This window comes from Marmota marmota, unplaced genomic scaffold (assembly GCF_001458135.2).
Source record: "Marmota marmota marmota unplaced genomic scaffold, marMar, whole genome shotgun sequence".
In the NCBI taxonomy this organism is placed as follows: Eukaryota; Metazoa; Chordata; class Mammalia; order Rodentia; family Sciuridae; genus Marmota; species Marmota marmota.
The window spans coordinates 3,793,735-3,817,399 of record NW_026000022.1 but is presented as its reverse complement, the minus strand read 5'-3'; the positions used below and the strand labels follow the sequence as shown (position 1 = coordinate 3,817,399).

The window sequence follows — 23,665 nt, the reverse complement described above, 5'->3', positions numbered from 1 at the left end:
AGGGCAATTTTTATTAATGAGTGGAATTAAGTATCTTTAAGATTTGTAGATTTTTCAGACATTTGGGAGTAACAAGCCTGGGATAAAAAGTGGTCTGGCAGTGAAGGGGGCTGGAATGAGGAACTTTAACACAGGGTTTACAGATGAAAGTTACAGCTTCCTTTTGTCTCCTTTCTTACAACATTTCTTTTATCCTACCTCACATTGATCCTGCAATTGCACTCAAATACAGACACAAGAATTGTCACAGCCGCACACCTGTAAAGCAAAATATAAATCTGGAACAAACTGTCCAAAGGAGATGGACATACAAATCGGGACAAATTAATACAATAGGATATTCTACTGCTTAAGGAGCATGCATGTGCTCGCGCACACACACACACACACACACACACACACACAGAGGAATGATAAGCACCAAGTCTGGATAGTTAGTTTGGAGAGTGGGAGGAATATACACGGGAAACTGGATGAATATTGATTGTAAGCTGGACCTTGCTAACGTCACTTATGACTTGTTTTGAATTCTGTAGCCCTTAAATACTACATGGTCTACATTTCAGGAGAAAATTTTAATATTGAAGAATAGAATGGAAGATGGAGTGATTGAATCCAGGAAGTTTCAGCATAAAGCAACTTTTCTCAAGTGCGTTACAAAGCAAAACTAAACTTGCCCACCTGGAGCCTCTGTAAAAGAAATTCCATTTGAATCTCTCTCTTCCCCTTTCTCATTGGCAAACCATGCTATCCAGCTTCAGGGCAACCGAGAACCTGCAATAAATGTTACAGTTTCTTCCTTTTTTTTAATTAAAAAAAATTTTAAGTAGCATGTATTCATTGTACATATGAATGGTGTTCAGTGTGATATTTCAATACAAATACAGCATGAGTTGATCAAATACAGGTTCCCTTCATCTACCTCATTATCAACCCACTAGTTATTATTCTACATTCAAGTTGATTTTTATTTTTTTTTTAATTCCACCTATGAGAGGGAACATGCAGTACTAGTTTTTGTGTGTCTGGTTTATTTCACTTAACATAATGTTGTTTTTCATTGCAAAGTTTACAATCGCCAAATCAGTTCTGTCTTCAAAACCCAAACAATTCATTCTCCATGTATCAGAAAATGCAAGTGACCATCCTGGAAAGTATAATCAGATCCTTAAAGTCACTAGCAAAGTGTAATGTCAGTAAGGTCCAGTAAAAACCAGTCAATATGGGGGGTTCACTGTCCTAACCTCACAAACTTTGTGGCATCTACTTCAAATGGAATAGGTGTACATGCCAGTCCTCACACCACAGAAACAAGATAGGACACAAGAGTGCATATATTCAGGAGGTACAAATGGAAAAGGAGCATAAATAAAGAGATTCGGAAATAATCTGCAACACTGCTCAGGGCAATAGTTCTGTCATTAAAGAAAAATATATCACTGGAAGAGGGTCCCAAGGAGTTCCTCAAGAGTGGAAAACTTGACTCAGGACAAGCAGGGTCCTTGACATACAACAGAAAAAAATTTCAGCACATGTTGGCAGAGACAGAGGGTTTTTGTTTGTTTGTTTAAAGCAAAGAATAGACATTCAAAGGAGAATGTGGGACATCTGGAGATTTGAGAGGCATGTTTTTGGGTTCCTGACTCTTCTTTTAAAGGACACTCCACAAGGAGTAATATGGGAAGGTATAAGAGGATGACATTAGTCTAGTGATCTTAAGACATTTTCTGGTCTTCTGCACATTCTGAGGAGCCTTAGTTTGACACGGGGTCTCCATGATCCAATTCAGTAAATAACATTGAAAAGTCCCCTAAATTGCAGGTTTTTTTTTTTTAAAATATGCCTGTATGTCTCTTTAACAGTACACGAGATAGAGTTACAGATTTCCCAGATATTTGAGAGTGACAGTCCTGAGAAAGTGAATGATTTGGGGAATGGCAGGCCTGGAAAATATGTTAAAATTATATTTTCTTTATGTCTCCTTTCTACATAATTTTATTTCTTCTATCCTGCCTCAGTTCTCTATTCGAATCACATTATTTATAGTCACATCTTTGTTTTGCTTAGGGCGAAGACAAACCCTGAATATGTACAGACAAGGCTCATTCAATGCTGATGTTAGGGGAAAATAATAAAGATATTCATTTAGAGCTTAACAAAGAAGTTCTCTAAGTGTGGGAGACTTAGGAGACTCCCAGAGACCCTTTAAAGAGATCTGTGAAATCAAAACTCTTTTCATAACCATAGTAAGACTTCATTTGACTTTTTAAATTCTCACTAGTGTAAGGTGGCCTTTTTCATAGATGACATGATATATTATATCATGAGACTGGATACAGAAGCAGATGGGATGATCCACTTAATCTTCTATTAAGCCAGATACTCAAAAAATTTATAAGCATGTAGAGCAATCACACTCTTCTCAATAAGTTTGTTTTTGATAGTATAGTCATTTTCACAAAATGCATATATTTATTTCAACATGCAATAGGGTCATTATTTAAAATTAATGAGAAAGTAAGTATTTTAGAGTTCTTCTTTATGATCTCAAGTATAGTAATACTGGCAGGCATAACCCACACAAGCAAAGGCTTTGAAATTCTCAATATTTTCTAGGTGTAGATGCTTTGCTGTTAATGCAATTACTGCATTCTCTCTGCTCCCGTGGTTGCTCTTTTATTTCCTCCTCATTCTCTTTAATCCCAGGAAGACCACTAGAAATAGCTTTGCCTATGAATCCATTGAATGGAAATTACAATTTAAATTTTTCTCTTTCAGTGCCCATGGGATAACTTGGGAGTGACTCCTGATGGCCAAGCTAACAGGTCCCTGTTGACATGATCTATTGAGAAATTTTTAGGCAAAAGTCTTCAGACTCAAGGGTATGGAGGATTACCATGCCATGCCTGCTTCACAGAAGTTAAAGGGCGTGACTCAGGCAGATTAAGAACATTCCTTAGAAGCCATTGGGTGGCTTCCAATTGCTTCCATATAGGCCAACGCAGGGCGTGTTAATAACTGCTCACATGGGATTTGAAAGAATGAATAGTTCATTTACAGAGACGATTTGGAAGATTTAAGTAGACATTCCTAGTGATGAAGAACTTGCTGTCTGCTGGGTAATCAGGCAAAAAGGATTTTTTAACCCACTTCCCCTTCCTTTCTGCCCTCCACTGGGGAAGATAGGCCTACCCCTCCCACGGAGGACAGGAGGTGCCAAGGAATTAAAACGCCTTGACGGGGTTCGGGACCTGTTTTCTCTCTTCTGGGACCTGCTCCCTCGGATTTCGCAGGCAGGTAGACTGACCGGGCCAGGCGCAGGTGGCGCGCTGACGGTGGGAAAGGTGTGGAGTGACAGATGACACAAAAATGTGCACGACTGGGAGGCCAGAGATCAGGACTCCCGGGGCGCTCCCCGACTGGCGGGGCTGCCTTGGGGAGGCGACCCGTGACCTGGCCGAGGGGTCGAGCCTGCGTTATCCCTCAGGTCTGGTGGCGGTGTCGCTCAGGGTTCCTCCATCCTTTCCTGCCGTCCCTTGCCGGTTACGCCTGCGCTGGCTTCTGCCCGAGGAGTTTGGGGTTTAGCTTCAGAGCGCCTGGACCCGGCAGATCACGGCCGCCCAGGGGAGGCTCCCGGGGCGCCACGCTGGGGACCCGGGGAGACGGCCGGGCGCGCTAGACGCCGACCCTGCCTCGCTGCCAGGTGGCAGAAAGGGACGCCACCAGGGAGCCTCTCCCCGCTCTCCCGCATTCTCGAGCTCGGACGTTGGGAGTAAGAAGGGGCAGGGAAAGGGCCAGTTTTGGGGAAAACGTGGCGAGCTTCAGGTGAAGTGGCCCGGGTCGGGAGTCTCTGGGATTCCGAGGGCTCTGAAGCCGGAGAGAGGTTTGGGGGCGCGGGCGCCCGCGCCGTGCCTTGTCCCCCGCCCAGCTTCTTCTTCCTTCCCCGTAGGCCAAAATGAGGACGCCGTCCTGGCTGCTCTGCGGAGTGTCCATCGCTCTTCCACTTTTTGTCCGAGCAGGTACGTTCTGAGTCATCCGGTCTCAGAGGATGCCCACCAGGGTAGCCAGTCACCGCTAGCCCCCCTGGGCAGACCTCCTGGGGTGTGAGCCTTGTGAATTACTCTGTCCCTAGAAGGCCCTCCAGAATTCCACAGAATGGGGAAATGGCAAAGCTGTAGACTCTAGTTATCTGATGCTCAGCCCCCCAATGTCACGACGGAGCTTCCAGGTTATTCTTGGGATGGGAAGAAGTGAGATCAATATGCAAGTCAAGATTTGGGTGAAAGTGCTTAAATGGAGGTAGTACTGTCTACTTACAGGACAAAGGGCTATTTTATGATCTAGGATTAAAAACAAAGAAAACTTCAACAGAGCAAATTTCTAAGAAAAATCTAAGTAGCTTGGTTAAAAAAAAACAACCCATTTTTGGGGTGGGATACCTTTTACTGAAGATGTAGTAATTAGGTGGCAGAGTAAAAAGAAAACAGGACCAAGTGGGTTCCCTTACAATGAGGAGGAGGACAGAAAATTAAGTCTAAGAAGGGAAAGAAGGAAATCATTCCAAATAGGAGAGGCCTTTGTGAAGAAGGAACCCAGGATGGATAGGTTTGATGAACTTGGAATTATGTTTTCGAATCAGTAGGCTATTGATGTTTTTTTTTTTTTTTAGAAAACTCTCAGATAAAATTTCAAGTTGACTAGAAAATTGAAGAGGTGTTCATTAACACTAATAATCAGCACGACTCTTGTGTCCCCCTCCCCCATGGCTAATTATTCTTGCTTTTTTCTTTCTTTTCCTAGATACTTGCAAGGACACGGATATGCATCATGAGGCAGCATCAGCAGACCAGCCCTTTGCCTTCAATTGTACAAACCCTCCGCTCACATATGGGGAAGTAAATGTAGTGTGGTACCGTGCTGCTAGCAAAGCCCCCATTTCCAAAGACAATCAGTCTAGAATTCACCAGGAACACACCTGGATTTTGATTCTTCCCCTGAAACTGGAGGACTCGGGCATCTACCTATGTGTTATAAAGTAAGTTCCTCATTTAAAGTGGAACTAATTCATATGAATCTTTCTCTTTATGTGTGCATGTATATCTTTTAATAAATTTTTAATAAACATAGAAAATGCAATCAAACAAATAATATTGTATAGTTTTATGGTTGTTATACAATGATTTCCAGTGAACACATTTTAAAATACGATAGATTTGTAAACCATTATTAGAACATGAAATGCTTTTTTCCTATTGAAGTGAAGCCTCAGGCCAGACCAACTTACAAAGTGTGTTTATTAGTATAATATTAGTATAATATTATTGTTGCCATCTTTCTTGGAATGCCAAAAGTTTTTGTGACAAGCGGCACACCCGGATAAGGATAAACCTCTTTCGAGCTCTCTTCATAAAGGATCTGTTTAAGGTGAGGATTTAAAAGTCAGTAAGCATTAAGTATTTTCCAAACCCACACAAGGTGCTGTGCTAGGAAATAAATTGATAAGGGACACAGGTCTGGTGGGACTTTTGAATTGTTTCCTATTTTTGGACATTTGAAATAAAGGCGGAAGGAGACCACTGAGCCTAGAAGGGCCTGTGGTCAGCTAGAAAGGGCATATGCTACCAAAGGTAGCTGTCTATTTGAGATTTGAGTGTGTGTGTGTGTGTGTGTGTGTGTGTGTGTGTGTGACTTTTCAATTTGTAAAGCTCTGTGAGATGTGAAGGAAATCCATTTGTGGACCACATTTGATCAAAGGGTCATAATTCTGTGATTCACTCTAACTAACTTGTATGATAGTAATACATTATTTGATCTTTCTGAAACTTGGATCAGACAGACAGACTCAGGGTACAGAACGGCTGACTGAGTGGTGTACAGTGGAAGTGGTCAGTCACCGCCTGGCTCCTTTCCCCAGCGCTGGCCACTAGGGGTCTGCTGCTGAGGTCTCATGGAACTCTGCTCTCCTGCTATAGTCTAGGCTGTGACTTATAACTGCAGTTGGAGATTATGTGCCACACAAATTACTAGGGATATTGGAGCCAGATTTAAAACATTTAAATCTGGAAGTCATGAAATGAAGAAAAATCATCTTTTACAGAAATTAAACAAAGATATTATTTGTCGTGGAAAAGAATAAACATGAATTTTCCCAGATCAGTAATATCCATATATAATATGGATATATTTTTACTTTTTACCTTGAAATGATTTCAAAGTTACATAAAACTGCAAAATAATATAGAGAAATCCTATCTACCCTTCCTCAAGAGTTCTATTTGTATAAGAATATTTTCCTTATAATTTTCTGTCTCCACATAATATCTGTGTATGTGTATATTACACACAATATTTTTTCTAAACCATTTCAGTTGTACATAGCATACCCCTTTTGCTGCACAATATTTAAATGTATATTTCTTAACCACAAGGATATCCCCTCACATAATCATGGCGTAGTTACCAAATTCAGAAAATGTAACCATACATACTTTAACTTGTTGTTTCTAGTCTAATCTTATCAGGGGTCCTATCAGTGAACTGTACAACTTTTTCTTTTCTTTCCAGAAACGAATTCAGTCCAAGATTATGTAATGCATTTGATTGCATAAACCTTTCATCTCTTAATCTGAAGGAGTTCCTCTATTTTTCATGACTCTGATATTTTTAAGGAGCACAGGGAATTAGTTTATTATATCTCGCTTCCTTTGGGTTTAGGTTTGGGCGGGTTTCTTTGGCTGGGATCCTGGGTAAGTGCTCTGTGTTCTCTGCGGAGAAATGCATGGTGTCCATTTTGCCCCTCCGAGGCTGAGTTCAATTTGATCTCTTCCTTAAGATGTTGTCCAGTTTCTCTACTGCATACATGTCATCTGTTGTTGGGTCATCAATGTTTTGTAGGCTGCAAACTGTTTCTTTTAAGAAAGGATTGGTATGGTGACTTGAAAATGATATGAAAAATGAGAAGATGACCTGAATCATTTGATTTTGTGGTTGCTTAAGACTGTGGGTTTCAGCCTGCTGTTTTCTTACAGGAATGCCAACAACTGTGTCAGAATATGGATGAACCTAACTGTTTTTGAAAAACATTGGTGTGACAATTCCAGAAGGAGTCTACCCAACTTATCAGATGACTACCAACAAATATTACGTATCGGACCCAGTGACAGTCTGACCTGTCATCTGTACTTTCCAGAGACTTGTGTTTTGGGTCCAATAATGTGGTATAAGGTAAAAAAAAAAAATCCTAATGATATTTTTTCCTCCTTTTAAAAAAAATCCATTTGATTTTTCTAGATGAAGTTGGTTCTTTTAAGGCAGATTGGGAAAAGAGATTCATGTGCCTAAGATAGGTCTGTTAGTCTTAGCTATCGATATTATTACTTTGCTAATTAGGTAGTATTTAAACTTTCTGGTTATGACTTTGTAATGTCTTATTATTTGTATCATCCATATCCCTGCAATTATCCATATTTTTCAGGGTATCATTTTTCCCCCTGACACTAATTTGTTCAAATGGTTGCTGTATGAAAGTGGGTCAAAGATTACAGATTATACAGAGACCCCCAGGGAATGCCTTTTCCCACTCCTCCTCCGGCACCCTCATGTAAGGCCACACAGACACACACCTGGGTATAGTCTCGTGCTTCCATGTTTATGCAGACAGAGCCTCCTGTGCTCATCTTTCGGTAGCTCATGTTTTTACCTCTTTTCATGACTGCACTGGCACCTGCCCACTTGGAAGGCAATCCTCGGCTTGGAGGAGCACAGGCTGGTTATTTTAGTTTGGAATTACTTTTTCCTAACTTCTTGGTTGTACTTACCAGTACGGGACGGAGTTTCCTTTATGGGAGGGTTTTCGTCTCGTGATTCTTTTTTTTTTTTAGTGGTAAGATTGAGTCAGTTTCAGGAAGATCTTTTTTTTCCTAAGAAAATGCTCATTTTGTTCATGATTTTATACATATTGGAACATTGTTTTTCATCTCTTTCCATGTCTGCTTCTGCACTGAGTTCAACTTTAGTTCTTGTTTCTCTCCTCTCTCTCTCTTTCTCATACACACACACACACACACACACACACACAAACATAAGTATTGCATTTCACAAGAAACTTGTGAGTTCAGGCTTTTCAAAAAGCTACCTTTTGCTTTTGTTGATAGTCTTTATTAAATTTCGAATGTTCATTTAGGTTGTTTCTATTTTCCTCTTTATTGAGAAATGTGGATATAAATATCTTCATATCGGTCTTCTAGTGGACATTTGACAGCATGAGTTTTTCGGGGTACATGATCACCAGCTCCAGAGAGACATATGAGTGAAATGTTCTACTTTATTGATGTCAAATTACTCTACAAAGTTTTACATCAGTTTATATACTCACCAGGATCCCCTACAACCTCATGTAGGACTTTGTATTATAAACTTTAATTTTCTACAAAATAAGCGAGTATAAAATATCTTCTTATTGTTGTTTTGGTTTGCTTTTTCTTAGTTATCAGTGAGACTGACGACTTTTTTCATGTTTGGTTACCATTTCTGAATTCCTGCTTCTTGGTGACTTATAGGATATTTGAGATATTTCTGTATCTTGGGTACCGGTGTTTGGCATGCTAGCCTGCGAATACTATGCCTCCCTGTTTCCAAAGATCGATTTTCCTCTGACTTAACAGCTTTACAGATGGTATTTGCCAATGTTTGAACTTTATTTAATCTGAATCACATTATGCATAGTATTTTGTGTACAGTTTCTGTAAATTTATAGTAAACCTGTGAGAATCAACCATGTTGTTGCATGTTCCTCTAGCTGGTTTTTTCTTTTCCATTAATTTTTAAGGGTCAAATTTAATTTTTCCACGTGGACTTATAGTCCACCTGCCCTTTCTACCTTGCTTGGCACACCATTGCTAACTTAACCCTGATTGCTATCTGCATGTGGGTATGGTTGGGAACTCTCTGCAGTGTCCTGCAAAGCATTGTTCTGTTTATTCTTGTTAGTTGTTGCGACATTGGGCAAGTCTTATGAGTTTTAAGTCTTCTAAACTTTTCTTTTTCCCTAAATATCACTTTGGCTATTATTGCACTTATACACAATTTTATAAACTACTTGCTAACTTTCACAAAAAAAAGTTTTGGAATCTTGATTGTAATTTCACTGAATTTATAGTTCAGATTTGACATGTGGTAAAGTTTCCTTTCTCATGTTGTGTCCTTCTCCTTTTGGGTTGTCTTCTCTTTTGTAGTTCTTCAAATTTTTATTAAAATTTTTGAATGAGTGTTTGGAATTTCACAAAAAACAATGTTTGAGTATCATTGTGATTGAAGTGTAAGTAAATTTAGCATAGGTTGATATCTTTACAATTTTGAGTCTTCTAAATGATAAACATGGCATATCCCTCCTTTTGATTTTCCTTAATGTAATTTTTCATAGAATGGTTTTATAATTTTTCTATGTAGATGTCTGACATTTATTTTGTTAGCTTTATTTCTGGCAACTTGATGTTTTTAAATATGGATTTTGTGTTCTTGTCATCTGTTCATTGCTGAAATGTAGAAACACAATTTATTTTTGTGCATTGTCCTTCTATCTAGCAAACTTGGTAAATTCATTCATTTATACTAATAATTGATCTGCAGAGTCTTTTGGATTTCCTACACATTCAGTCATGTTTTCAGATTAATGACAGTTCATTTTTCATTCCCTCCCACCCTTCCATTCTTCATTCATTCATTCCTTTTGATCATTGCAACTTCTATGTCTTTTCCTTTATTTTATTAGCCAGGATCTCTGAACACTTTGGAAGTTATTACATTCCAGGGTTATTACTTTATTCTAGTAGATTATAGACATTTGACATTTATTTTGTTAGCTCTCCAAAAATGGCAACTATAGCATTTTTATATCTTTATACTGGAGGAAAATTTCCCCATTAACTGATATTTAAGATACTAACAAATGTCTTTTATGAGATTAGGGAAATTTCCCTAGCTTACTTGGATTTTTATTAGTTATTGGGGCCAAATTTTATAAAACACCTTTTTACTTTTTGTATGATTTTTCTTTTTATTCTGCTAATGTGTTGAATAACAAGGCTGGTTTTTGAATGTTGTACCAATTTTGCCTTCGTGTATATAACTCAGAATGGTGTGTGATTCTTTTTATACATTTCCAGGTTTGGTTTGCTAATATTTTGTTCAGGATTTTTGCATCTATATTGTAAGTGATACTGGTCCATAACTTTGGTTTCTTGTTAAGTCCTTGTCAGATTTTGATATGAAGGATTTTCTGGTATTATAAAATAAGTAGAATTGAGGCATATGGTTTTTTTTTTTTAAATAGAAATTCTTAAGATGGGTTTCATTTCTTTTTTTAATTTTTAAATTATTTTTTATTTATATATGACACAGGAATGCATTACAATTCTTATTACACATATAGAGAGCAATTTTTCATATCTCTGGTTGTATACAAAGTATATTCACACCAATTCATGTCTTCATATACGTACTTTGGATAATAATGACCATCACATTCCACTATCATTTCTAACCCCATGCCCCCCTCTTCCCCTCCCATCCCTCTGCCCTATCTAGAGTTCATCCATTCCTCCCATGCTCCCTCTCCCTATCCCACTTATGAATCAGCCTCCTTATATCAGAGAAAACATTCGCCATTTGGTTATTTGGGATTGGCTAACTTCATTTAGCATTATCTTCTCTAACTCTATCCATTTAAATGCCATGATTTTACTCTCTTTTATTGCTGAGTAATACTCCATTGTGCATATATGCCACGTTCTTTTTTTTTTTTTTTTTTTTATCCATTCATCTACTGAAGGACATCTAGGTTGGCTCCACAGTTTATTGTGAACTGTGCTGCTATAAACATAGATGTGGCTATGTCCCTGTAATATGCTGTTTTTAAGTCCTTTAGGTATAGACCAAGGAGAGGGACAGCTGGATCAAATGGTGGTTCCATCCCAATTTTCCAAGGAATCTCCATACTGCTTTCCTTATTGGCTGCACCAATTTTCAATCTCACCAGAAGTGTACTAGTGTGCCTTTTCCCCCACATCCTTGCCAACATTTATTGTTGTTTGTCTTCATAATGGGTGCCATTCTGACTGGAGTGAGACGAAATCTTAGAGTGGTTTTGATTTGCATTTCTCTAATTGCTAGTGATGATGAATTTCTTTTTTATGTATTTGTTGACTGATTGTATATCATCTTCTGATAAGTGTCTGTTCGGTCCTTGGCCCATTTATTTATTGGGTTATTTTATTTTTTGGTGTCTAGTTTTTTTGAGTTCTCTATATACCCTAGTGATTAGTGCTCTATCTGATGTGTGAGGGGTAAAGATTTGCTCCCAAGATGTAGGCTGTCTATTCACTTCACAGATTGTTTCTTTTGCTGAGAAGAAACTTTTTAGTTTGAGTCCATCCCATTTATTGATTCTTGATTTTAATTCTTGTGCCACAGGAGTCTTATTAAGGAAGTTGGGGCCTAATCCCACATGATGGAGATTAGGGCCTACTTTTTCTTCTATTAGATGCAGGGTCTCTGGTTGTCCTTAGTCCATTTTGAGTTGAGTTTTGTGCATGGTGAGAGATAGGGATTTAATTTCATTTTGTTGCATATGGATTTTCAGTTTTCCCAGAACCATTTGTTGAAGAGGCTATCTTTTCTCCAATGCATATTTTTGGCATCTTTGTTTAATATAAGATAATTGTAATTTTGTGGGTTTGTCTCTGTGTCTTCTATTCTGTACCATTGGTCTACCAGTCTGTTTTGGTGCCGGTAAGATTGGTTTCATTTCTTTAGAATGTGCTTTTAGAGTTTAGCAGTGAAGCTAGTTGGAATTGGAACTTTCTTTGATGGAAAGGAAGTTTTTTTAGCTACATATTTAATGTCTTTACGAGTTAAACAACTGTTCATATTTACTTTTTCTTATAACAGATTTAGTATGATGTGCTTGTGCAGATATTTGTGCTTCATATTAATTTTAAAATTATTAAGATAATATTGCTAAAATATGCTCTTAATGTCTATATGGGGTTTGTAGGATTTGTCTTATTTTCTTTTTCATGCCTAATATTGTATATTTCCATTTTTCCTACTTTTTTGTTGATTACTCTTGGCAGGAACTTATCAATTTTTATTAGTGTTTTTATAGTGCAATTTTTAGATTTTGTTAATTCTCTCATTAGTTCTCTGATTTATTAATTTCTGTTCTCATCTAGTTTTCCCCCTCTGATATTTGCTTTTAATTTAAATTTTTTATTAACTTTCTGAGATAGAGTCTCCTATCATTCTTCTATCATAAGCCTTTCTCATTTTCTAATATACACATTTGAAGTTGTAATTTCACTTTGAACAAAGTTTTAGATGCATTCTATATGTTTTGATATATCTGTTCTGTGTTAGGATGGGTGATATGAACTTTGTGTGCTCTATCATATTTTCCTTAGCATTTAAAACAGTTCTGTTCCCTCAGAAGGCACTGACGGCCAGCCACAGTGTCCTCAGCCTCAGTTGGCTTTGATTTCAGTATCACCTATTTTTCAAAGCCAGCTGTGGACTTCTCAGGATATTGTTCACACATTCCTCTGTGCGGCGCTTTAGACTGCACCTCAGGCTTCCTGGTCATACACCTGCAACCTTGAAACCATCACATCCTGGCCTCGGAAGTATGATTTATAGTCGTGACAAAAGGACTCTCCTGGCAATTCTTTTCTCCTGACTTGTGACCTATAAATGTGAAAGCACTTGATATTGGTAGACAGTAGATATGTAAGAGTCACCTCTGTCACTAACTTGGTGGTGTTAAGTCCCCGGTATGCTGAGTCTCAGTTTCCGCACTTGAAAGGCAAAGTTTATTCTATGTTATTTCAGAAGGCTTGCTAGTGCACAAGAATATTATCTTGAGGACAAAATCTATTCTTTTCTATTCCAGTGTGATTAGTCTTTGATAGTCATTAGCAATGTAGGAATGTTTAAATAATTTATTATCATCTAATCTAAATTTCCATAGAACTTGGAGATGGAGTCAGAGCTGTGATTAACAGTCTCAAGTAGGCATCCAATTTTATCTATGGACCTTTAAAAAATCAGATGCTTGCCCTTATTCTCCACTCTATGAGAGCATCTATGGTGGGTTCAGATTCTTCATTTAAAAAAATACCTATGGACTTAAGAGATAGGAGGTCATAGGAGGCATGCAGTATATGAGGAAAGGCTCATTCTGAAACTGCCTCACCTGCTAGACTCAGTGACCCTAGTTATGCCTTTGTTTCAGCCACTAACTAATTGGGCTCCTCCATCCTCCCTAGTTTCATCTCCATCAGTCTTTTATAGCCATTGTATCTTAGCCAGAATGCGCTGGGCTATTTTGTGTCTCTGAAACATTGTGCATGCCAGGTTAGGGGTGTTCATCTTGATACCTGGAATATATAAGACATTCAAATATTGGCTCTCTTTTTATTCATATTTTAATCATAAATCTTGATAGTGAAACATCACTCTCAAAATTTAAAATAAAGATGAAGCCTTGCAGAGAATTTACACTCTGAAATAATTTTCCATTGGATCAGACAGGGCATTCCACTTCACTCTAAAGGGAAAGACTTACCCTCAGTTAGTAAGGCCAATAATTAATATTATCAAATATTTGCATATTTTGAAAGGAAGAACAAGTCAATCAGGAGGAAGACTGTTCAACAATGGAAGCATATAGGAAGAGACAGCCAGAGATTATGCCTAGCCAGGGACTATCAAATGAAGACTACCCAGGAAAGAGATTTCTGAAGTCTGAGGACTCAAAATTAGTGTTTATTTGTGTCCTGAAGAATGAGACATCATATCATCAGGGTCTGATGCCTTCCATCTGACTCTTAATACTAATTCCCTTTCTATGTGGTGAGCAGTTGTCTACGTGATAATTTGGTTTCCCAGGTAGGGTACTTATGGGGAAATAATATAATACTTCTGGGAAGTCATAATGGATATCGCAAATCAACAAATATCCACTCTGGCATTATGTAATGGGTTTCACCATGCAAGGTGGAATTATTCACATTGTTCTTGGATAGGGAATGAGGTATGACTCTGAACTGTGGCTGACTAAATGAAGAGAGAGCTCCCACAATTAAAACATTTTGAATAAATTTTTATTAAAATAGATGTTTATATGTCTTCTTCATCTATTAGACTGTGAGCTCCCTGAGGACAGAGACTACACCTTATTCCTGAGTGATCAAGGCCTCACACAGTGCTGATAAAGAGCAGGAACTCAAATGTTTGACTGAATAATTGGACTCAATTAGCCAATCAGTCATTCTGGAGTGGAGCTTTCCTGAAGGGGAACAGGTTTGAGAAAGACTGCAGAATTGGCCCAATGAGAGAAAGGTGTGGTGACGAGCATGAGAATACGAGCTTCTGATAGGACAAGTGAATGGTGAGGCTTGCCCTCTGGGTGGTTGCTAAGGGTGACTTAGAGGGAAAGGCATTCCTGAGACTAATTGGCTTCAGGTTGGTGGAGTTTGGTGGCGGCCTGGCTGACATGAGAAGTCATGTGGTAGCTATTCTCTGTGGATTGGAAAGTGTTCTTTTATCACTGTTTACACCTCCAAACATGATTTTTTTTGTGAAGAGTTATTTTGGATTTTGTAAAATAAAACCCCAATAGTAGAGAAGGTATAATTGAGCCTGCAACATGGTAGAAACAGCCACTATTCACCTAGACTTACAGTCTTACAATCCCCCTGGGCTTTACAAAGCACAGGGGCTTCCTACCATTAGATGAGTTTCCACTTGGAGAAATGGGCCTTGCAATGGAGGACATTCCTACCTGTTCCTGTTCTTCTGCTAAAATCCTTTATGACCTAGTCCCAGTCTTCCTCCATGAAGTCTTCTCTCTAACCTACACAAGTCCTTTCCCTCTCAACTCTTATTGGACTGTTTGTGTCACTCATTTTAGCCTAGGAAATACTTTGTCAAATCTTCTGGAGAAGGATAGAGATGGACAGATACAAATATACAGATTACGGATTATGTCACACACACAACATGCATCCATAAATGAATTCCACAAAGGAATTCCTGCTCTATCTATCCATCTGTCTATCTTTTATTCTTTTCTCTCTATCCATCCATCCATTCATCCATCCATCCATTCATCTACTTGTCATCTCCATCTATTCTTTCTTTCTATCTATCTATCTATCTATCAATCATCTATCATCTGTTGGTCTTTTAATTAGATTGTAAATGATCTAAGGTTTAGGGTTCACATAGATTTCTTATCTTCCTACAGTTCTGAGGATGGGGCTAATTAGGAGTGTAACTGGTACCCCCAAACGCTAACTGGAATTTATTTATTTATTTTATTTAGGATTGTAAAGAGATCACAGAGACACGGTTTGTTCCTGTGGAAATGAAGCTTGTTGTGTATGATGTCTCTGCAGAGGACAGCGGGAGCTATGCGTGTGCAGCCGAGCTGACACATGCCGGGAGAGCATACAGGGTTCTGAACAGCATCAACGTGAGCATCGGTAAGTACACTTACACCTGTTGCCTGGTCTCCCTCACACAAAGCTGAGCCGGTTGGCTTCAGGCTTTGGGCAGAAGTGATCTGGATTTTTATTTTCTTGAAGATTAATAGGCTTTGAAATATGTCACTGATAGATCAGAGGGTAGAAAGAGTGAGGCAAAAGGGCACGAGCAACTTAGTTCTCCCCATCTGTAAAAAACAAAAATAAAAGCAAAACAAGAATATTCAAAACTTTTGGTTGATTTGGGAAAATGAAATGAGATCAGGTATATAGAGTAGCTGTTCTGGTGCCTGACAAAGTGTAGGTATTCAGTGCTTCATGGGTATTATTAATTTGACCCATATTTCCCTCAGCCTTCACTATTGTGAGCGATTTGTGGGCCACTCCAGCATCGGCCTTCTCTGTCTTGGGCTCTGTAAGGTTCAGTGTTTCTGGCCATAGTTCTAGAATAACCTGTTGTTCATGAGATTTCATTTCTTGACCCAGAACAGCCAGTTTTGTGGAACATATGCCCTGGAGATTTGAAAAGTAGAATCTTAAAAGAAATCCTCAAAATAATTTGGCTCAAACCATGAATTTTATGGGGGCTCAGGACAGAAGCAACTCATCAAATTCACAAAGCTGACTCACGTCAGAAATAGGACTGAAGCCCTGGCCTTCATTGTCCAAGCAGACACGTTTCCTTCTACACACACCGGGCAAAGATTTCTTCTTGTCACTTTCTGCTCATTCTTCAGTAGAGAGTTACTTTCTGCATTTACTCGTCTAGAGGGAAAGAATGAAAGGCTGGATATTTCTTTGACTTGGACCTTCATATTGGTCACTAATTTCCAGTTCTGGGGGATACGTAGCCAGTTCTTGATGGTGTTATTCCCTAGAGGGTCCTTTCAGCAGCAGTGACTCCCTGCCGCCCCTCTGGAGGGCTCCACGTCAATCCAGGATGGTCCCTTTGTTCCTGGAGTCCAGTGATGCCCTGCATTCCAGCCCGATCTTCCTCCTGTGTCCCCCCGGTACTCTTTGCTGAAATCACGCATGTGATTCGATGTTTGGGGGTGGCTTCCATTTTGACTTCCTTCACCGAGGGTCACTTAATTAAGAAAGCAAAAAACGGAGCTAGATTTCATGATTTTCGTGCTCTTGGGTTTCCTGTTGCTGGGAATTTCTCTGTCCTTATCTTGTTCCCAGCTGAATCCCAGCACCAAGCTCAGTGTCTGGCCTTGTCAAAGCATAGGTCCGTTTACTAACCAAATGACTAGCCGATTACCAAAATGCTTCAGTTTTGCATGAGTAAATGGGAAACTTTTTCAGAAGGTTGAAATTTATAAAGGAAAAAAGAAAAAGAATACCTCAAGAGGTCACGGGGTCCAAGAGTCTATAGTTCCTGCCAGTTCAATCAATCAACATGTATGATCTGTCATATGCCCAGAATTTCATTACACCCTGACAATTTAAAACTTTGAGAACATCATTCCTTCTGTTGAGAAACTCCAGCCTGGTGGTAGTGAATTTGAAGATATAAATGAATTATTTTTAACATTATATGCTAAGGTTCACCTTATTGATGGTGTCAAGGGACACAAAAAAGAACAGAAGGAGCTACAAGGTGGCAAGAAAATGGTCTAGGGAGGCTCTTAAGAGAAATTAGCTTTCAGTCGAATTTTTTTCCAGTTTTTTTTATTTGTTCTTTTTACTTACACATGACAGTAGAATGTATTTTAACACCTCCTACATACATGGAGTATAAGTTCCCATTCTTGTGGTTGTACATGATGTGGAGTTATACTTAGGTCATGTATTCATATATATGAATGCAGGCAAGTTATGTCCAATTCCTTCTACTGTCTTTCCTAAACCCATCTCCTCTCCCTTCCCCCCATTTTTCCCTGTCCAATCTGGTGAACCTCATTCATCCCCCCCTACCCTGCCTCCACCTCTTTTGAGTCATTATACACATTTCAGAGAGAAAACATTTGGCCTTTGGTTTTGGGGGGATTGGCTTATTTCATTTAGCATGGTAGCCTCCAGTTCCATCCTTGTACTGGCAAATGATTCAATTTCATTTTTTATTTATGGCAGAGTAATATTCCATTGTGCATATGTACCACATTTTCTTTATCCATTCATCCATTGAAGGGCATCTAGGTTGGTTCCATACCTTAGGTATTGGGAATTGAGCTGTTATGAGCATTGATATGGCTATCACTATAGTTTGTTGATTTGAAGTTCTTTGGGTATATGCTCAGGTGGAATTACTAGGTCACATGGTGGTTCCATTTCAAGTTTTCTTTCAGCAGAATTTTGAAGGATGAATAGATTTTATAAATGTAAAGAAAAATAAGAAGTGGTCTTTAGGCAGAATAGCATAAGGCAAAGTGTGGAAGTGTGAAATGTCATGGTTTATGTTGCATCTGTAATGAAGTTCATTTGAACATAAGTATGTCTGAGATGAGGAGTGGAGGGAACTGAGGACATGGAATTAAACAGGGGCAGGCTCAAGGGGCCATTTATACATAAGCTTTACCATGTTGCCATTAAACAAGTTTTGGGTGGGTACAAGCGCAGAGTCATGAGGCTGAACAAAACAGATCTAAGAGTCAGATCATGAGTTTGGTCATTAATAGGCTGAATGTGAGGTACCTTTGAGAAATCCAAAAGGAGATGTAGAGAAGGCCATGTCCTTTGTGGGTCTGGAGCTTAAAGTAAGGTCTGGAGATATGACTTTCAAAGCCTGAAGTGGTAATTGAAGATCGCAAGTGTGGATGAGATTGTCCAGGAAAAGAGTAGAGAATAAGATGACTTAGAAGTGGAGACAGAGGCACAGACTATGAAATGTTTGGAGGTAAAATTTGTTGCACTGGTGATGAAATTGAGGAGGATGAAAGAAAAGCTGTTTCCTAGAATGACTTCCAGATTTGAGATGTGTGTGATCCAGTGAGTGGGGGTATGGGGACTAGTTGGTGATAGCTGCTATTTGGGGATACTGGGTTGGAATAGTTTGTAGAATGCACAATTATCATGGCCAGCGTACAGGGCATGTATTGCTGCATTCTCCCCTAGCTTCCTTCATTACATTTCCACATCCTACCCCAAATATATAGAAGGAATGAAGGACTAAGCAGGGGATTGTTAACTTTTAGTGGGCAAATTGGGAAGGGAAGGAGTGGGAAAATCCAAGGAGCACGGGATCCAGAGGATCAATCTGGAGAGACAAGCATAAAGTGGGAGTGGTATAGATGAAAGAGCTAGAAAATGACAGAAAAGGATTTAAAAGAACACCAAAATGATAGAAAGAAAGAAGAATGGAACTGAAGATACTGATAAGTTGGGGACATCATTTCTAACTAGCCAGAACTTGAAAAGTGTGTTTGGATTAATAAGTAATGAGGTTTTTATTATACCATCTCATTAGTTTACATTTATACCAAATATACAATGAGGGAAATTCCTTTGATAACTCAAGTTCTAAGTTTTTCCCTCCTCAGCAATTTAGTTATTCCCAGTTGAAAAAAATATATAAATTTATGAATAATTTCTCACACCATAGGTTTTGACTTTTCTTGACCAGTGTTTATTGATCTGTTCTCTGATGTGCTTCTTGCTATTATATTATGGTATTTGGGGATGTATCATATAGTATTCTAATGCCATTTGCTGTGGATTTGATTTCTTAGCAGGAAGAGTTGGAAATGAAAGAAGAATTCCTAAAATAATTTATCCAAAAAACAATTCCATTGAAGTACAACTTGGTGAGTAAAATTATGGAAGCCATTGACATCACCGAGGGCTCAACTCACTATGTCCTCATGTTTTGTCTAGTGAATATTCTGAATTTCGATTGTGAAGACAAATCCCATACACATCCAGTTTACGGCTTTGGATATACCTGCTGATCAGGAGAGGCATCAAAATAAAAACAAACAGAGCTGGGGCTTGGAGAAGTTACAATATTGGAGTTCTTAGGGGGAGGGTGATCACGGTAGTTCTAGATGATTACTGTAAGTCTGTTTGTGTAGAGGTGATGAAAATGTAAAGATAACTCTTGAAAAAGACAACACATAATATAAAACTATAACTAAATAATGTTGATTGGGAATTCTGGGTTATATTATCTATTACTGGAAGAGCATTAAGGTGGAAGTGATCATATTATATTCCTTCATTTTTATAGGATAGGAACATAAAAATTGCCTCTCTACGTAGAGAAAAGGTGGTTCAAGTTATTCCTTGAAACATAAAGGAAGTCACTAGTAAAATTAAAAAAAAAAACCTTAAGTACTTTCTCAAAAAGAAAAAGCAAATTAAAGTTTCCATTAAACATAGGTGTTCAGATTGAATCAAATATTAAAAATTAATTAGAATTTTGTAAATTTAATAATTTCTCTTTTCAAAAGATACATACGGAAAAAATGCATGACCTAAAAGATGAAAAATAATTGCATAAGCAAGATACTTGCAGACGTTAACATGAATGATCAAGTTGCTTGACTTCAGTCTGATAATAATCTTTCAAGAATTCCCCCCCCCCATGACAAATTGAATCACTTTATATTAATCAAAATTACAATATGTCCTAAAATTCAAACTTTTATGTATTAAATAGCAGTACATCAAAATATATAAAGCTAAAAGTCTCAGAAATCTAAGGACAATACAATTAAGACAATATTATTGTTTCAATGGTAGTGGGAGATTTTAATATACTCAGATTTATTAGGCAAATAAGAATCTAAAACATTTCAGCAAAATCACATGCAAATGTATTTAATAGATCACTCTCATAAATATCTGTGAAAAATGCAGGGTCCCCAAAGAGGAAACTGCACAGACCACATGGTACAATAAAAATGCAGTAAGCCTAGAAAGTCATAACTAAAATCAAAACAATGAAAAAATCTCCCTCATTAAATATGTGAGATGATGGAATTGTTAACTAGCTTGATTTGATTATTTCACATTGTTAACATATCAAAAATCATATTATAATATTGTATTATAACATGTAATTATTATTTATCACTTAAAACCTTTAAAAAATTTTATAAAAGAGAAATTAACAACAAACTCATATCCTAAATATTTGTTTTCTTGGGTAGAGATTAAACCAAAGCTGGAGTTCAAGAATATTTAGAAAATAATGACAGTGAGAATATATCATATTGAACTTCCTGGCATGTGACCACAACTGTACTCTAAACAAGTCTGTATTTTTAAATATTATCATAATTAAGTGTAGAAATAATTAAAATACATAAATAACCATTTATCTCTCTAAAAAAAGAACTACTAAGGAAAAAAAGATAAAAATAGGAAATAACGAATATACTAAAAGAAAAAAAAAGTAGAATGATAAATCCCATAGTTGGTTTGGATTTGGGAATGCATCATATAGTATTCTAATATAGTATTCTAATGGGGTGGAAGAGTTGATGGGTGTCTGGTGGAAGGGAGGTAAACTTCCAGAAATCTCCTTTCCCCAATTCCAGGATACCTGAATAGAAGACTTGGGGATGCCAAGCTTACGAAACAATGAACAGAAATCTGTTGAAAAGGCCCTAGGCCTTTATTTAGAAGTTCTTTTTGAATTTTAAGGAACTATGGATGCCCACTATAGTGGATGCTTGGGTATATGTATTCACTGCATGGATTCCCTTGGAGATCTCATAAACACCTAGAAGACAAGGTTGACCGACTTCATTTCCCACTTCTGTCTTTGGAAATTCTGACATACTTAGCTAAAAAGCAGGAGTCTTTTAGGAGGAAGATAAATATATAATTGTTTTTAAATGAATATCTACTTAGAAAAAAATGTTAATTATCTAAAATGTTATAAACACTATCAATTCTTCTATAGGGGTTATTCCAACACAAAAGAAACTTTCAAAGCCAGTATCATTTCACAGGCCTGAAATAATAGTATATTATCTTGATGTTAACATACTTTCTCTGGCCTTGTTGGTTATTTCCACAGGCCCTGTAAAGCCTATTTTCTCTTGGGACACAACTGCCACAGGTGATTATGTACGGGCAAACAGCTGTTGGGTAATCCCAGCATCTCTCATCTCCAGAGCACCAGCATTTCCCTTCAAGAATATGTTTGGCATGTCATCTTGAAGTGATTTGCATGATTAGGGTTATTTTCCCCACATCCATTGACATTTATTTCATGTAATTACTAAATTGAAATGGATTCTATTTTCTCTGGATCCATTTTCCATCCAACCATAAGAATATCATAGTTTCTCTGCATAAAACCAGTGTGTGTGGGGGGAATCACAAGTTAAAAGATGGAACAATATGCAAATATCTCAAATGTTTTCTCCCATATGTGAAAGCTAGAGAGAGCGAGAAAAAAGAAGGAATTAATAAATAAAATTAAATAAAGGGGATCTCATGAAAATAGAAGGGAGACCCAGAGAGTAGAGGAAGGGGATAGAGAGACAGGGAGGAGGGGAGGGATGGAGAAGTATTGGGGAATGAAATCTACCAAATTATGCTATGTCCTGTATGAATGTGACAAAATATATCCGGCATCTATACACATTTATATTTATATAATTATAATGCACCAATTAAAATGATAATAATAAAAATAATGGAGATCATGAGAATAGAGCAAGCAAATCAAGGGGAGGGAGGAGGAGAGGGAAAGGGAAGATACTAGAGGATGAGATCGATCAAGTTATGTTATGTGCACATAGAAATATAGCATAATGAATCCATTAATATGTATAATTATAATGCACCAATAAAAATTTTTAAAAATCATATAACATAAAATTGACCAATTTAAAATAAATAAAGAGTGATATTTAAAGAAAAAAAGGATGAAACAGTTCTGGAAGTCTGATGGATGTATTTCTTAATTTGATCGTAGTAAACATTATAGTATATATATGTGCATACATACACACATTCTATATGTATATCAAGTGTTTCATACTATGTACGTTGAATATATATAAACTCCTTGTTCAATATTTGAAAGTTAAAAATATGAAAAACAAAACGAAATACAAATACCTGTATATATAGAAAATAGTAAAGTTAAAAAGTAAAGGGCAGAGGCTGTGGTTGTGACTCAGTGCTTGCCTAGCATGTATGAGGCACCACATTAAATAAATAAATAAATAAATAAGGGCTGGGGATGTGGCTCAAGCGGTAGCGCGCTCGCCTGGCATGTGTGCCGCCCGGGTTCGATCCTCAGCACCACATACAAACAAAGATGTTGTGTCCGCTGATAACTAAAAAATAAACATTAAAAAAAATTCTCTCTCTCTCTCTCTCTCTTTAAAAAAAAAAAATTAAAAATAAATAAATAAATAAATAAAATAAGGTATTGTGCCTATCTACAAATGAAAAAAAAAAATTTAAAAAAAAGTAAAGGGCAAAGTAGGAGAGAATGTTTGGAATAAAGATGACAGAAAATAGGTAATATCATTTATATACTTAAAAAAAAACAGATCAATAAAACTGCAGAATCTGAGTGAGGCCATAAAAATTCACACAAGGGAAAAAAACCAACAAAATATTAAAAATATTCATTTCCAATAAAAGAAGTGTACATTAAAGTATATTTACCTATGAAATCGGCAAGGATTGAAAACCATGTGATACCATTTATTAGCAAGGGTATGTTTAAAGGGCATTCTCACCTGTTACTGACAATGAAGACGAGCGATCATGTTGAAACTCTCCAGAGGTTTCCCATCTCACTTGCAAGAAGGTCCAAGTCCTCACGGTGCCCAGCGTGGCATTTGGTGGCTTGCCTCTTCCCACCCTATGCTCAGGAGCTCTCGCCCTCATCCTGACCCTCCTCCTCCCAGCCTACCCCTCTGCTCCCACTGCTCCAACAGCCCAAGCACAGCTCCACCTCAAAGGTTTTGCTTGCTATCCCTTCAGCTTGGATGCTGTTCTCCAGCCACATACCATTTGTTCCCTCCCCTCCATCAGATCTGCGAGGAGTTAGCTCCCCTGTCCACCTCGTTAGAGAGTCTCATGCAACCACCCTCTATCCTCCCAACCCTTTTCACAAATTCACTTTTTACTCTCACATACTTTTAAAGTTTTCTTTTAGTTTCTCTGGTTCTGTTTGAGCTTATGCTCCTGAAGAGCTTTGCTTTTTGTCT

The 23,665-nt window shown here is 37.8% G+C and overlaps 1 protein-coding gene across 4 annotated transcripts in view; it reads left to right on the top strand.

The window, feature by feature from the left end:
• The first annotated feature begins 2,982 nt into the window (after positions 1-2,982).
• Positions 2,983-23,665, top strand: part of Il1rl2 (interleukin 1 receptor like 2) — a 40,095-nt gene continuing 19,412 nt past the window's right edge. The window contains exons 1-6 of one of the 4 annotated variants that reach the window (XM_015504958.2): positions 2,983-3,297; positions 3,950-4,019; positions 4,801-5,035; positions 7,029-7,224; positions 15,380-15,539; positions 19,211-19,285. In XM_015504958.2, coding sequence (XP_015360444.2) covers positions 3,956-4,019; positions 4,801-5,035; positions 7,029-7,224; positions 15,380-15,539; positions 19,211-19,285 — 730 coding nt within the window. In that variant the 5' untranslated portion in view covers positions 2,983-3,297; positions 3,950-3,955. The other 3 variants (XM_048810486.1, XM_048810484.1, XM_048810485.1) reach the window with 3 other exon arrangements.